The sequence below is a fragment of the Fusarium solani genome (assembly GCF_023522795.1).
Source record: "Fusarium solani strain SB1 chromosome Unknown bctg00000001, whole genome shotgun sequence".
Classification (NCBI taxonomy): Eukaryota; Fungi; Ascomycota; class Sordariomycetes; order Hypocreales; family Nectriaceae; genus Fusarium; species Fusarium solani.
The window spans coordinates 2,899,908-2,915,327 of record NW_027072156.1 but is presented as its reverse complement, the minus strand read 5'-3'; the positions used below and the strand labels follow the sequence as shown (position 1 = coordinate 2,915,327).

The 15,420-nt window shown below is 53.4% G+C and overlaps 4 protein-coding genes across 4 annotated transcripts; 2 read left to right on the top strand and 2 right to left on the bottom strand.

The window, feature by feature from the left end:
* Positions 1-210: 210 nt before the first annotated feature.
* On the bottom strand, positions 211-4,819 carry MRS44_003017 (uncharacterized protein; the record flags this gene model as incomplete). Its single annotated transcript, XM_065623051.1, has 13 exons — positions 211-237; positions 301-856; positions 909-1,224; positions 1,281-2,673; positions 2,724-3,458; positions 3,508-3,576; positions 3,667-3,798; positions 3,850-4,185; positions 4,235-4,289; positions 4,341-4,401; positions 4,457-4,484; positions 4,540-4,617; positions 4,673-4,819. 13 exons carry the CDS (start codon positions 4,817-4,819, stop codon positions 211-213), a joined length of 3,933 nt encoding a protein of 1,310 aa, XP_065479123.1.
* Positions 4,820-7,596: 2,777 nt separating this feature from the next.
* Positions 7,597-9,398, top strand: MRS44_003016 (uncharacterized protein; the record flags this gene model as incomplete). Its single annotated transcript, XM_065623050.1, has 3 exons — positions 7,597-7,648; positions 7,693-8,912; positions 8,979-9,398. The coding sequence occupies 3 exons, from the start codon at positions 7,597-7,599 to the stop codon at positions 9,396-9,398; spliced, it is 1,692 nt and encodes a 563-aa protein (XP_065479122.1).
* Positions 9,399-12,047: 2,649 nt separating this feature from the next.
* Positions 12,048-13,279, top strand: MRS44_003015 (uncharacterized protein; the record flags this gene model as incomplete). Its single annotated transcript, XM_046273531.2, has 2 exons — positions 12,048-12,338; positions 12,392-13,279. 2 exons carry the CDS (start codon positions 12,048-12,050, stop codon positions 13,277-13,279), a joined length of 1,179 nt encoding a protein of 392 aa, XP_046137130.2.
* Positions 13,280-13,902: 623 nt separating this feature from the next.
* On the bottom strand, positions 13,903-15,307 carry MRS44_003014 (uncharacterized protein; the record flags this gene model as incomplete). Its single annotated transcript, XM_065623049.1, has 5 exons — positions 13,903-14,199; positions 14,254-14,639; positions 14,695-14,827; positions 14,950-15,157; positions 15,237-15,307. 5 exons carry the CDS (start codon positions 15,305-15,307, stop codon positions 13,903-13,905), a joined length of 1,095 nt encoding a protein of 364 aa, XP_065479121.1.
* Between the last annotated feature and the right edge of the window lie 113 nt (positions 15,308-15,420).

Here is a 15,420-nt window from a genome sequence, read left to right as displayed (position 1 = left end):
ATTAGATATCAGGGGAACCTTTTAGAGAGGCGCCAGCAGGGAGTTGGGTAATGATTTTCCTCTGTATTCCTCTTGCCATCGGGGCATTCTGAGGATCTGATGCAGAGCAGAGTATATGAACTTTTAGTCACCAAAGAAACGTCTGCTCCGAGACTTGTGGTGATGTGATGCCTTCGATTATCGTACAATTCTTTCAACGCCCACCTCGCCTTATCTATCCAGAGCCTGGCTTTGACACTGTTGACCAAAGTTAGCACCACTGTTCCTGGAAATCTCGACAAGAAAGAAAGAATCACTCACCATGTGCCAATAAACCCCCCGTTGCTTCAACAATTCAGCATGGCTTCCTTGCTCAAGCAGCTGTCCATCACCCAACACAAAGATGACATCCGCATTCTGCACCGTGGCCAATCGGTGAGCCACCACGAGCATCGTGCGCCCCTCACTAGCCCTTTCGAACGCCGCCTGCACAAGCTTCTCACTCTCCGAGTCGAGGGAACTGGTGGCTTCGTCGAGCAGGAGAACCTTGGGGTCGCGGATAAGTGCACGCGCGATAGCCACTCGCTGCTTCTGTCCTCCAGAGAGAGATACTCCACGAGATCCAATATTGGTGTTGTAGCCCTCAGGCAGTGAGACGATAAAGTCGTGAATCGAGGCATCGCGACAGACCTTATGGAGTTGCTCGTCTGTGATGGACGAAGGGTCGACTCCGAGCAAGATATTCTCCCGAATGGTACCTTGGAAGAGAGTGGCCTCTTGTGCAACAAGGGAAAAGTACTTTCGGTACTCATATACATTGATGTCTGTAGCATCTTTGCCGTTAAGAAGAATGCGGCCCTTGTCTAAGTCGTAGAACCTACACATCCATTGTCAGTAACAGCATGAGCAAGCATGGTCAGAAGCCATACCTCTCAAGAAGAGACACGATCGATGTCTTTCCACATCCAGATGCGCCCACGAGGGCAGCAAACTGGCCTTTCTGGATGGTGAGATTGAGACCCCTGAACACGGGCGTGCTTCGGGATGGATACTTGAAGTGGATGTTGTCCAGCTCAATCGACATTCCACCCTCCGTGTCTGGGATCTCTTGTGACGTCGAGACCTTGTCCTTAAGCCGCGTTTCTCTCATGTTGAGGATTCGATTCGCTGCCGCCGTCACCTGTGCAGCATTGGGTCCGAAACCGAGAGCTTGGCCCGATGCCTCTGCCCCCTGCATCACAGCCACTAAGGCAAGAGTCAGCAGAGTATTGATGAAAATGCTTGAGTGGTGAAATACTTACTAAAGCAAACAAAGAACGCGAGGGCATCTACAGTGCCCTCCGCCACAAGCCGGCCACCGTAGTAGAAGATGAGAGCCTGGCAAGCCATACTTGCACTGTCAGAGAAGCCAAAGATGATACTCACCCATCGGGCCTTCTTGTAGGCCGACACGACGTGCTCGTTGAGCAGAGTCTCGTATCTCGCACAGATAGAATCCTCCAATGTCAGGGCAGTCACAGTCCTGAAAGCACCAATAGATTCTGACGCGAACTTGGAGCTCTCCGCAAAGACCTCATTGTTCATCTTCTCGAAGTCCATCTCGTACTTGAAGCGCCAGTACGTCGATGCGAGCATGACGGGCAACACGACGCAGCACGCCACAAGGGCCAGCCTCCACGAAAAGGCAAATGCGATGGCGATAGAACCCACCACATTGAAGATAGCAACGTAGACGCTGGCCATGTTCATCCCCATGAGTTCTTCAAGCTGCTTCGGATCCTGCCCGATCCGAGATGTCATGGTGCCGTGTGAGTGATCTTCGTGGTCAAAGAAGGACGTCTTCTGGAACATGACAGCATCAAAGTATTGCTGCTGGTACTTGGCGCGGATGATAGTGGACATGTGAGTCGCAACGTAAATGACGGCAAAGTACGCGACGCCAACTCCACAAGCCAGGACAACCCACATCAAGGACCAGAAATTGCCATCCGAGTGTTTATCTTCCACTTGAGAATTGAGTTGCGCGTTCGTACCTCCGTTTTCCTCTCTCATCTTGAGAAGGATGTCGAGTTCTCCTGTGAGAGAAATAATCTGACCAAAAAGCCACGCCTGAAGGGGGATTGCAGCTCCTACACAAGCTGCAGTCACGACTGTGATAGCAAAGAATGGCCATACGTTCTTGGACTCGAAGAACAGCCGTCCAAAACTCTTAAAGATGCCTCGAGTCTTCTCGATGGGCGTTTCTTTGCCGGCTTCGCCTTCGGAGGCTGCGATGCTCTTGATACGAGCCAATCCAGGCTTGTCAGCGTAGTCCACAACCTCCTCAGCTGCGTCAGTGGGCTCCCCGAGCGACAGTGATTGAGCGTGAACAAGACCAGAATAAACTCCACCATCGATCGCGATGAGGCTATCATGCGTTCCAGACTCGACAACCCTACCCTTCTTCAGGACAATAATACGGTCCGCCTTCTTGATAGTGGAGAGTCGATGGGCAATCGTGATCGTGGTTCGATTCTGAGCAACTTTGTCGAGAGCGGCCTGCACAATTCGTTCGCCGCGAACATCGATGGCACTGGTAGCCTCGTCAAGGATTAGGATCTTCGGTTTCCTCACAATCGATCTGGCAATGGCCAGCCGTTGTCGTTGACCACCAGACATCTTGGCGCCACTGTCGCCAACCACAGTGTCGTAGCCCTTGAAGCGAGTTAGCATAGGGGTGGCCAGTGAACTAGGCCAGCACTTACATCAGGTAGTCTATCAATGAACTCATCCGCAAAGGCCTCTCTGCACGCCTCCTTTACCAACTCCCGTTTCTTGTCTTCGGGTTCGTCCGCCCACTGAGTGCCAATCAACCCATAAGCAACGTTCTTGTAAATCGTGTCGTTGAAGAGGAACGGTTCCTGTTGAACAAGTCCAATCTGAGATCTCCACCATTTCAGATCGATCTCATCCAAGAGGTGCCCTGACGTGGAAACCCGGCCACGGAGTTCGATAGCAGGTCCTGTCTCCTCGAGTTCGGGTTCAGGCGTGCCGTCCACGTCGTCGTCGTCGTCATCCTTCTTCTTCTTCTTTCCATTCTCTTTCTCCTTTTCGATCGCCTTGGCTAGAACATGTTGCTCCTGTAGGGAATACCATCTCTGAATGAGACCAACAATGGTGCTTTTGCCAGAGCCAGACGGACCAACCACGGCATTGATCTTGCCGGCCTCGATCCGCAAATCCAAATTGTCCAAGACTCGCACATGCGGCCGGCTCGGGTATGCAAACGTGACGTTTTCGAAAACGATGTCCTCGGTGGATGAAACCTCGGGCTCCTTCAGGCTGCCTTTGTTCGGCTGGGGAGCATCGATGACGATGAAAAACTCGCAGGCGGCGACAGTTGCCTTTCCGACAGCGATAAGAGGAGTCGAGGTTCGTTCGAGGGAGATGACAATCATCATGACGGAGAGAAGCACACTGGTCTCATCAGTAGGGGTCAACTGTATACACAAAGCACACTTACACAAGAATGTCACCAATATTACCCACCCTACCTTCGACAAGAGATTTAACCCCGTACCAGAAGGCAAGGCCGAAACTAGCGTACAGTCCAAAAAACTAGCCAGGTTAGCACGAGCAAACAGTTTCTCTATCTCATTAGTAGACTCACGATCAAACCAGTTTGGATTCCGATAAGGGGGAAAGGACATGAGCGTGTTTTCTTGTTTCCTCAACGAATGCAGCGTATTTCTTCGCAATGCGTGTCTCTGCACCACATGCGGCCACCATCCTGATACTTGCAAGTGCCTCACTGGCAACTGCAGCCGCTTTGCCCTCGGCCTGGAAGGTTTGTCAGCAAGGTGGTTCTTCAAAGCATGTCCAGTTGCTTACCCTTGTAACCCGCGTGTTGACCTTCAAGATGAAGGGAAGAATGACTGCAAGAACAAGCAACAAGAATAAGACGACTGATGCAGTTACCAAGGTGAGAGACCAGTTCTTAGTGAAAGCAACGATGAGAGCCGCGATGATGGTGGCATTGTATTCGACAAAAATGCCCAGCTTTTCGGAGATTCCTAGCTGTAGAACATTGGCGGTGGAAGTGATGGTGCTGGTAGCATAACCCGGGGGCATAGAATCGAGGACATGAATGCTCTGGCCGAATAGGCGTTGCAGGTAGTGTAGTCGGATGGCTGAAGATAGCCTGATGCCGATCATACGGAAGGCGAACTGACTTGGGTAAGCATTGATGGGTTCCACAGAGGGCTAAATGACATACCTTATTGATAGAGTTAAGAATGAAACGGGCAAGGAAAAGGAAAAACATGTAAAGCCTAACGGGAAACTGTTAACGATAGTTGGCGTGGGCCAGCATTCAAACATACGCGAGCCGTTGGGTAGTCTTGATGCTGGACGTTAAGCTGGTGAACTCGCCCACGAATTGGCCTAGGGGGTACGAATTAGAAAGAAGATCAGTTGCGAGGTCTGTAGATCTACTAACCAAAAACCACATTCAGCAACGGCAGGGTCTGAAAGGTGTCAGTTGTTCACGGCCGACTTGCTTGAGGGAGAAAGGAGACATACGACACCGGCACCGATGGAAGCAATTATTCCAGCGGCGTACGCGAGGAAGTCCCATTTCGTGGCATAAGTGAAAACCCTCTATAGACCACTTGTCAGCATACCACAAGAACGCGCCGTGATATAGGAGAGGTACCGTGTAATCCTTGAAGGTCGCCGTCCGTTCAGGGCGAAGCTTGGCCTCGGTCTGAGCCTTTTCCTCTGTGCCATTCTGTAGAACCGAATTTTGAGGGCCCGATGATGACGAGGTATCCGGCTTCTCGTTGATATGTTCACGGCCCATGGCGCTCATGTCGGTGGCGACCTGGGTGATGAGCCCATCGACATGTGGCTAAGCAAAAGCGACGTAAGGCAGTGCAGATTGCAAGTGTAAAAATGATAGAACAAGGGAGCGATGGGAAATAAAATAATTACAGATGGCAGAATGGAAGATGATAGAATCTAAGGATAAATGAATGATGCACTCGAGTCGAAGTGTTGAGATGGGACAGGAGCGTTTGGGAGGGTGTCCCCTAAAGAGGCAAGTACAAACAAGGGGGGTCTGGATGGAAGCCCGGTTGATACGAAATACGACGCTAGTCAATGGCGTTAGTTTGCAGCAAGCGACAAGACCTTAAATCGACGATGGCAGGGGATGTCTCAGGGTCTGAGTGGGCGTGGAGAATATCGACGTCTTCAACATCTGAAGAGAAACGTGACGGGATGGCAGCTGCGTCTTGTACTTAGGACTCGAGCCTCAAGGCAGTCCTCGAGTGATCGTCGAGATGGTCCTACAGCGCGCAAAGGGGGTTTCCAAGTCAGCTTCGCTTAAGCGATGGTGTTAGGAATTGCTGGGCGATGAGCAAGCAAGCATCATCGGTGCCTGGATTCCTAAATCAGGACACAATACGGGGCACGGCCGCGGATCACATCGCGTAAATTCCCTAATCTAGGCCAAGACGACAGGTGTCCGCGTCTCTGCTGTGTGAGGAATAGATACCCAGACTGCTCTCGCAGTGCCATCATGACTGCGTGGATATCGTCATGGGGCGGGAGGCCGTTGGCAAGTCATTAGCTGCATCTTCATCTGCCACGAGCCAATGGCGGGAGGGTCATTTGGATATTCCAGCAGACCCACGGGTAAGCACTCGGGTTCGGGTTGCTGTTGAATCCGACGAGAGCGAGCAAACCAAGCCAATTAACGGGTGGGAATATGCATGTTTAGTGGGACTGTAATCTGTTTCGAGATCTTAATGTACAGGACGCCCCAGCCAACCATGAGGCCGAAGAATGATAAATTATCAGACGAATCCCCAATCCGCGTATAGAATTCTTTTTCCCTTAAAGAAGAAGTTTTGTTTGCAGATAGATATTATTTCAATTATAGACTCGTTGATAGCTATGGTTATTCAAATTGGTTAAAAAAATATCATCAAACATCGACAGATTCCGTCAATTCCATGGATGCCAAGTATCCGTACCTACAGGCAACAATCTCGGCGCGCCGATTCACCAAGTCTGCCAGACGCCTGAAACAAATGTACAGCACGTAGCCCTGGAGATCTATCCAACAGTAATGCTAGACACATTTTCGTATCAGAAAACAAACGTATCATGAACCTAAACGTCTGCCTTATTAGTGACACTAACCTCAAGGCACCTAAATTACTCGACCCCGTGGTGACGACGCCAACGCCTCATGGCCTCATGCAATTTCACCACATGTCGAGGCTGAAAATCCGCAAAAGCCAAACCGCAAAGCAGATGCACCATCTTTCTCGGCCTCACCAATAGAGTCGACGCGAAATTTTGGCGTTACTCGGCAGTGGTTGCCTCTTCGACTAGCTCGTCGTCGAGTCTGCCTTTCGCTCCGACGCGGGACGGATCATTCACATTGCTTTGGGGAGCATCCCGGAGCTGAAAGGAAGTAGCAATCCATACCTGGGAGACAAGGCCGGACGTCTTTTCTTTCAAGCATAGGTATCGGCTCTCTGATGGCACGACTTGAACTCTCCGATGAAAGAAAGATCATATTTCCTCACAAAACAAGTTAAGAATCCTTTGTCTGTGGAACAGCGCTACCCGTGATAACTTCGAAAACGAGCCTTGGTGACGAAGCTATCGAGGCGCAGTTACAAGCCCCTTGACTCGCAAATTGGCTAGATGGATGTTTGCAACCGTGTCTTCTTAAGCTTGTTGTTTACCTTGCAGATAGTTGAGGACGCATTCCTCGCTTAATACATGGTAAGCTCTCATGGATCGTCCTGCAGGCTTGAAGCATGAGTAAAAGGGGAGGCCGTGATACGCCAGCAGGTGGGTTGAAGAAATCACCGCCGCTCTCCCCATACAATTTTGGTGCCAGCACCAGCGGTGTTTTTTTCAACCCACCTGGCCAGCCTTGTCGGATAGAGCTCATCACGACAAAGCCGCCCGACCAGGACCCTGACCATCTAAACAAATTGCCCCTCGCATTTGCCCCTCATACCCCTCCATCACAGGGGATCGAGCTTAGATACAGGGCATTGGCTGCCCATAATTCAGGCCACAACCAGCCCGTACAGTAGACGCCCCGCCGAGTCGTTTCTCTTTGGGCCATGGATGGACGGGAGTCATCTTGCCGTGGAAAATTTTCTGGACCAGGCACAATTGGCTTCTGCTCCAGGTCGGTCGGGTCAGAAAAAGCGTGACGCATTGGATCGCCCGCCGCTTGCATGACTACAGGACAGCCCGTGTACCAGTCATAGAGTGGGCTCCAGTTTGGCATAGAAGCCTCACGTCCTCCCACCAAAAGGTCAAGGCATGAAGCCAAAGCCAGCCTCGGCCAAATTTTCTCTGGCCAGATCAACATTGGCGTCCTCAACTGCGTCTTGTTACCTTGCACGGCCATTAACATTCATTGCCGCTGCTTCTTCTGTTTCATATCTATCCTCCCACGGCCCTCCTTCCTGTCTAGGCCGTCGTCCTCATCTGTCCGTCAACGGCCTGGGCCCCTCCATCAAAGGCTTTTCTCAGCCCCGCCACTCTTCTTCCTCTTCCTCCACCACTGCCCCGCGTCCCACGAGATCCCAACAACCACACAATATGGCGCCCAAGAACAAGTTCGAGCTCAAGACCCCCAAGGGCACAAAGGACTGTGAGTTTGTCCCTTCCGTGATACATCCGACCGCGAATCGCAAGTCCTGACACTGCGCGGAGGGGAGGGCAAGGATATGGTCATCCGTGACCACATCTTCAACACCATCACCCAGGTCTTCAAGCGCCACGGCGGAGTCACCATCGATACCCCCGTCTTCGAGCTTAGAGAAATCCTCGCTGGCAAGTATGGCGAGGACAGCAAGCTCATCTACGACCTCGCCGATCAGGGCGGCGAGATCTGCTCCCTCCGATACGACTTGACAGTCCCCTTCGCCCGTTTCCTCGCCATGAACAAAGACATCCAGAACATCAAGCGATATCACATTGCCAAGGTCTACCGCAGAGATCAGCCCGCCATGACCAAGGGCCGAATGCGAGAGTTTTACCAGTGCGATTTCGATATTGCCGGCACCTACGACGCTATGCTGCCCGACGCCGAGGTCATTCGCATCATCTCCGAGGTGTTTGAGGGACTTGGTTGGAACGGCGCCTACACGATCAAGATGAACCACCGCAAGATTCTCGACGGTATTTTCCAGGTCTGCGGCGTGCCTGAGGACAAGATTCGCACTATCTCCTCTGCTGTCGACAAGCTGGACAAGCTGCCGTGGGCTGATGTTCGCAAGGAGATGACGGAAGAGAAGGGTCTTGACGGCGAGGTGGCTGACCGAATTGGCGAGTGGGTTATTCTCAAGGGCAAGCAGGATCTCCTTGAGAAGCTGCAGAACAACGAGAGCCTGGCAGCCAACGAGTCCATGAAGAAGGGCATGGCAGATCTTGCTCTGCTCTTCGAGTACCTCGAGGCTTTCAACGTGCTGGACCGGGTATCCTTCGATCTCAGCTTGGCCCGTGGTCTTGACTATTACACCGGCCTTATCTATGAGGTTGTCACAGAGGGATCTGCTCCTCAAGTGGCGCCCGGCCACGAGGATGAGGCCCCCAAGCCCTCGAAAAAGAAGGGCAAGAAGGGATCTGACGACGATGACCGTTCTGGCGACCCGACAGTCGGTGTAGGCAGTGTTGCTGCTGGTGGCCGCTACGACAACCTTGTCGGCATGTTCTCTGGCAAGAACCAGATCCCTTGCGTTGGTATTTCTTTCGGTGTTGACAGAATCTTTTCCATCACCAAGGCCAGGATGGCGGCCGAGAAGAATTCGGCTGTCCGTGGCAACGATGTTGATGTCTACGTCATGGCTTTCGGCAAGGGCTTCTTGAAGGAGCGCATGTCGGTTTGCACAAAGCTCTGGGAGGCTGGCATCAAGGTTGGTTGATGATACCCACAACTCACAATTTGTGACCAAAAGTGAAGTACTAACTTGGTTTCCCAGGCCGAGTTCCTCTACAAGGTGAAGCCCAAGCTGCCAGCGCAGTTCAAGGCGGCTGAGGCCAACGGTGTCCCATTTGCCATTTTCCTTGGCGATGATGAGGTTGCGTCAGGCAAGGTCAAGATCAAGGAGATGGGACTCCAGGATGGTCACCCCGAAAAGGAGGGTATCCTTGTGGATCTCGCAGATATGGCCAAGGAGGTCAAGGTCCGACTTCAGCGAAAGCGAGAGCTAGACCACCTGACGAGACAAGCTGAAGGTCTGCGAGTTGTCCACGGCATCAAGGGTGACGAGGTAAAGGATGGAGAGAAGAAGACCGAGGCCCAACCCGAGGCTGCACCAGAGGCCGCCGCTCCTGAAGCAGCCGCCCCTGAGGCGAGCCCTGCGGCAGAGGAGCAAACTCCTACAAATCCCGCCGCATAGGCTCGACGTGATGAAATAAAAAACAGTTGAAATGATGGTCAAGAATTGATAGTCAAGGCGTTCTGTGTTATTTGATAGATGGAGGTAAACAGCCAGTCTAGAGGAGTCTATGGGGTTGTTGATAAAAAGGAAGGAAATGAAGGATCTCACCTCAATACTATCTGGGTAAGTACCTGTTCTGTCTGGACCTGCCTCTGCCGAGTCCTCCGCATCGGAAAGAGAGGTTATTCCGTGATGCGCTATCATAAACGTCGTGCCGTGGCATCCATTCTTAACCTAGCGCCGCCACTCCAGTTTCTCCCTGCGACAGAGAGGGGGCTGCTTGTTTGATCGACCAAGCGGGCTTCAAGGTCTCAGTCTGTGACAAAAAAGCATAGAGCCTCCAACGACGGGGCTTCTGATCGCGTCTCCCAGGCAAGAGGGAGGCACCAAGACGCGTGGGCATCCTCAGATGGCCAGCCAGCCAGCCCAATGCGGTACAGAACGTTCCGCGCCCAGCCCCCCAGCCCCCAGCCCACGGTCCCATCCGACGTTCTCGAGCGATGAGGGCTTGATGGAGACCCCGAAAACAAGAGGCGGGGAGCGCGCGTGATGGACACTTGGCGGATTGAGGCTCATGTTAACCGAGACGCAGGTCCCATGGAAGTTGTGCGCCTCTGGCAGCAGTTATACCCGAAGATCCAGCTCGAACAAGATGAAGGGCACGCACCGATGCTGGGCAAGGGAGTTGCAATTGCAACCGCAACTACAACCGTCGAGCGGGATGAGCCGTGTGTTTTCTCTCGTGTCACTGTCCCGCGCTGTCCGTGCCACAAAGCTCTGTCCTCAATAGGCTTGGGAATTGAACCTTGGCTATTGGGGTTGCCCGTGGCCATCCCGACCACCTGGAGCCGACAGGTTGGCGTTTCGTCTTGTTACGCCACCCTTCGCGGGACCGATGGCGAGAGCAGATTAACATAAGGTCTATTCTCTTTGTTCGTTATTGTCCGCTATTCTGTCATTCTGCTCTCTTCTCCCTTGGTCCAGAGAGTTCCACCTCCCTCTGCGTCACCGCCAATCCTCAAGGCTCACCGACCTCCAACTCCAGGGGCTCTTTTCTTCTTCCTGATGCAAGTGCCGGCCCAAGCCCGAGGAGAGGGAGAGCAAAAAACCCACCTGGAGACAAGGACGGGCTCAGGCGAAGCGTGGGTCTGCCGGGTACGGGCGGCGGGCAGCGGGGAGAGGAGGGTCAGGATGATCTCTCGGAAGGCCGGCGCCGCACCTAGGCCCTAGCCGGACCAGTCGAGCTCCGCAAAGATCGTGGGTTTTTCTTTTGATCGTCTTCCTTTTCATGCGAGACTTGCTAGCTATGGTGTTCCCCATCGGAGCAGGGGAAAGGAAACTAGTGTGCAAAATCCCTTGCAGCGGTGTCTCTCTTTGAACCCGACACGTCGGATGGGGCACAACTGAGAGGAAGATAAGACCGACTTTTCTCCCTCGAGTGAGGGTAGAAAACAGAGGCTAAACTTGTCATCATCGGGTTTGTGTGTGTGTGCCCGTGAGAGCGTGGTGTGTGTGGTGTCTGGCTATTGTATCCATGTCTTGGTGTTAGTCTGCTTGCCTGCTTGACGGCCAACGTACGACAACCTTGGGATTCATGGCATCTCGACTTGAATCCTGACCTTCTTTCGTTCGAATCCACAGGCTCAGAGAATTCCTTTCATTTCCAGTGTTCCTCTCTCCTCACCCTCATTTACGCTACGCCTTCACTTACACCAACAAATAACTCATCATCGTCATCACGACAAAGTCGCAACACCACCCAGCAACCAGCCAAGAGCTCGGCGCCGCTGACACAAGGACGAGACCAAGCCCAGGAGCGATCTTCGTTCCCCAGAGATCGGTATTCCCGACGACAGAGTGGTATCGACGCTAGAAGTATTTGGTTTGTACTCATCACCTGGTCAACTTTTGGACTGGCTAGATGGCTCGCCCAAGTGGCGCTCCTATACTCAACACCAACCGCTTTCGGATGTCTATGAATTCCATTGTCATCTCCTTAACTACCCGCAACAACCTTGGCCGCACAGATCGACTTTTTTTCTCAGAAATTCATCTTTGCCCGCCCATCAGCCGACCAGACTCGCTGCTTCTCCTCTCTGGTTCTTGACGCAACAACGCGCACTCAAGCTCGGCCCGGCCCTCTCGCAACCTCCTGCTCTCACTTACACCTTGTGTCGCCGCCCTTTATTGACACATTGTCTCACCAATCAGCCCGCCGGACGACTCAGACGCGGATTCCTCCCTCCCCTCCTTGCCCCGAGAGACGGGTGCCTAAGCAGAGACATCTCGCACGTCACAGGCCTTTAGGCTCTGTCCTACCCATCAGGTCCCCAGTCATCTATCCCCCCATAGGATCGACCCACGAAGAGCTGAAAGGATTGACAAACCACCTACTGTACCCATCACGGGCAACAACATATTGGCATATTGGCATATTGGCCACACAAACCTTCGCCACGCCACGCGCGCCGCCGCCCTCAGTCCGGACTCTTATATCGCAACGCCCCCCGGAACAGCCTCTGCCTCCACTTCTACCTCTAGGTCTCGACTTCCAAGCCCCGGATACGAGCCCTCTTCCTGCTCTTGTGTAGGATATCACTCACCGTCATGGCTGCTCTGTTGCCTCACGCAATCCCTCCAGCCACCACTCCGACCTGGCCATCCCGATCTACCTCGCTGCCCATGTCGATGCGCCAGGAGTCCTGTCGCGCCTCGGCTGCCGAGGCCAAGTCGCCCGACTACCTCCCTCAGTCGCTCTTAGAGTCGCTACATGGCATGCCACTCACTTCCGATGAATGGTCCAAGGCTATCGCCGACGTCAAGAGGGAGTATCTCAACCGCCGCTACCGTCCCTGTGCGACTCGATGTTGTGAGATCTTGGATAACATCATGGACTCTGTAAGTCACTGTTGAGATTGACCATCACCATATAGACAACTAACATGATGCAGAGTGTCATTGAGCCTGCCTATCTCATCTACCTTCACTTCTACGCTGCCAGCTCTTTGGAGATGCTCGCCCGCGCTCTTAACCAAGGCTCTGCAACACGCATTTCCCTCCTTCACCAGGCCCGTGATCACTACCAACGCGCTTCCACCCTCATCAACGCTGCCGACTCAGCTGTCGGTCCAGCCCTCCTCCGCAGACCCTCTGGCACTACCACCACCCTCCCCAGCCTTCACTCCGCCGACAGCTCAGTCAGCTCCTATGCCTCGTCGACATGGACCTCATCCCACGGGGCCTCCCCGGCCTCCTCTATCTCGTCGATCCAGGACACACCTCGCCCCAAGCGCAAGAAGCGTGTGACTTTTAGTGAAGTGCCCATCGAACTCCTCGAGCGCCCCGACTCGCCGACCCTAGGTCTCGGCAGCTTGCTGGGATCCGTCCGCTCAGCGTCGCCCGATCCCCTTGACGCCGAGTCGTCCGTCATCCCGGCACCCATCCGGCCCTCGGCCCCTCTCCCCCGATCATGCCTCACCCCACGCTCTGCCCCGGCCGAGTCCGTCTCCTATTCCGACTCTGAACTCGACCCCTTCCGTCACGCGCGCTCGGTGCATCGCTACAGCGCTCTTCTGACCAGCCTGCAGCGACAGGTCTTTCGGCATCTGACCTTTATTGAGTCAGAGCTTCTTGAGATCGTCGCTCAAGAGGCAGTGCCACCATCTCCTGTTTCCGTTATGGTGGTGCATCCTGTGCATCCTTCCATCGATGCAGGCCGCTCACCGGAACTGCAGGCCCGCATAGAGCGACTGCGAGCCAAGGGGTGGGAACGAAAGCGGTTCGATGCGCGGCGCTATGAGGAGCTTCGCGAAAACGCCGTGGCGGACCTGGTAGATTGAGTTTGTCCACCACATCAGTTCTCTGATGTTTTTCGGTGTTGATAAGGTCTTGGAGGTTACAGTTCTTGTTCTATTCAATCATGTATGTATGTATGTGTGTATGTAAAAAGAGTTCAACGATATCACGAGGAAGAATTGCAGAACTATGGCGGAAAACGAGCGTCGAATTGGAGGGTAGGATGTATAGGTACCTGCTCGGCAAGAAAAGACTGGATCTTTATCAAAAAAGGATTAGTTGTGCCCATCAGAAAAGACTGGATCTTGAGGGCAGCAGGAATTGGGCGAGTAGTTGGTTGCTTTAACGATACCACTTCTGTATAGAGAACAACGAGTAACGGGTTCAAAAGATGAATGACTTGATTTCACCACCTCCTTATTGTCACCTTTTTCAAAGCATTGCCTGAAATCAAAACGCTTCCAATCAAATCGACACGATATGATCACTTGTAATGACCTGCCTCTTCCTATCCATCTTATCTTGCTGACCCCAACCTCTCTCGAGCGGGCTCATACCAGCCCGTTTCGGCGGCATCAACTATAGACCCAAAATCCTTTCAATATCCGGCTGATGACATGCAGCCGCATGGCCTTTCGCCCGTAGTTTGTAAATGCAATGATTCTCTTTAAGCCTGGAAGCTGCGGCGCTTGGCTTCCTTCTGGACCTCCTCGGTGACACGCAGCACCTCCTTCTCCTCCTTGTCGTCGGCGAGCTTGGCTCTGGCGACCTCGCTGAAAATGGCCGACAGATCCGAGTTCTCGGGATCCTCCTCCTGCTCCCTGAGCTTCTGGATTCGGGCCTGGAGCTTGATCTTCTCGATGATGCGCCTGAAGCGGCTTCTCGCGCGGAACGACTTGATCTCGGGCAACAGGTTGTGGTCGGTGGCGTTCTTGCCGCTGAGCCAGATGTGGCCCAAGGCTTCCTGTATGGTAAAGTCAGCCGTCTTATCTTCCACAGCCTACGTGCGTCATCCTACCTCGCTAGTCCAGCGCTGATCGGGGTCGGGGTTGATCAAGTGCAGGATAAAGTCCTTGGCGTCGTTGCTGACATCCTTCCAGTATCGCTCGTGGAAAACGACAGAGCCATCGGTGCATTCTCTGATCAGGTCCTGAAGGTTTTCGCTTCGGAAGGGAGAGTAGCCGCAGAGCAGGGTGTAGGTGATGACACCCATGGACCACATATCAACGGGCTTGCCGTGACCCTCCTTGCGCATCACTTCGGGGGCGGCATAGCCAAAAGAGCCTGCCATGGTCTTGAGGGACTCGCCCTTGCCATCGAGCATCTTGGCGATGCCGAAATCAGCAAGGACGAGATCGGAGTCGGGATCCTTGCTCAGGTAGAGCAGGTTCTCGGGCTTGAGATCTATTGAGCCGCGTCAGTTGGTGCGGTACACCATGGTTGCCCCGCATCACTGTACCTCTGTGGACGATCTGGTTCTTGTGCAGGAAATCGACTGCAAGCAGGACCTGCTTGATGGTTTCGGCGGCATCCTTCTCGGTGAACTTGCCCTGCTCGCAAATACGATCGAAGAGCTCACCGCCGGTCGCGAGCTGTGTGACGATATAGAACTTGTCCTGCAAAACAAAGGTGGGTAAGCTTGATGTGGGTGAACGAGGGGTACGTGCTCAAGGTGGCAGCGCAGCGCAGTGGAGGGGAGGGGAGGGGAGCTTACCCTCGACTCGAACCAGTCGACAAACTTGACAATGTGAGGATGCTTGAGCTTCTGGAGCATCTCGAGCTCGTCGTAGACCATCTGCTCGTTACCCTTGACATTTCGCTTCAGGATAATCTTGACGGCCACCTTGCCCGTGGGGCCATCAGCCTCACGAACGACACCATATGTTCCAGCACCGAGGGTTCGACCGAATCTGTATTTGGCCCTATACGCAAAGATTGTTTGTTAGGGTCTGCTGGATCTGGACTCGGGTGGAGCGAGGGAGGGTAGTTCGGGTTGCGTACTTCTTATCGTAGCTCTCGGGTTGGCCGTGAAGCCGGTTCAGCATGCCTGCGACTATCGAGGTGGAAGCCATGGTCAGCAAAGGGATCAGAAGGTGTGTGAAGGAACAGCGACGACGAGACCCGAACTGCCAGCACAAGAACAAGATGTCGAGCGCAAGAGAGGCGGGACAAGAGAAGCTGACGG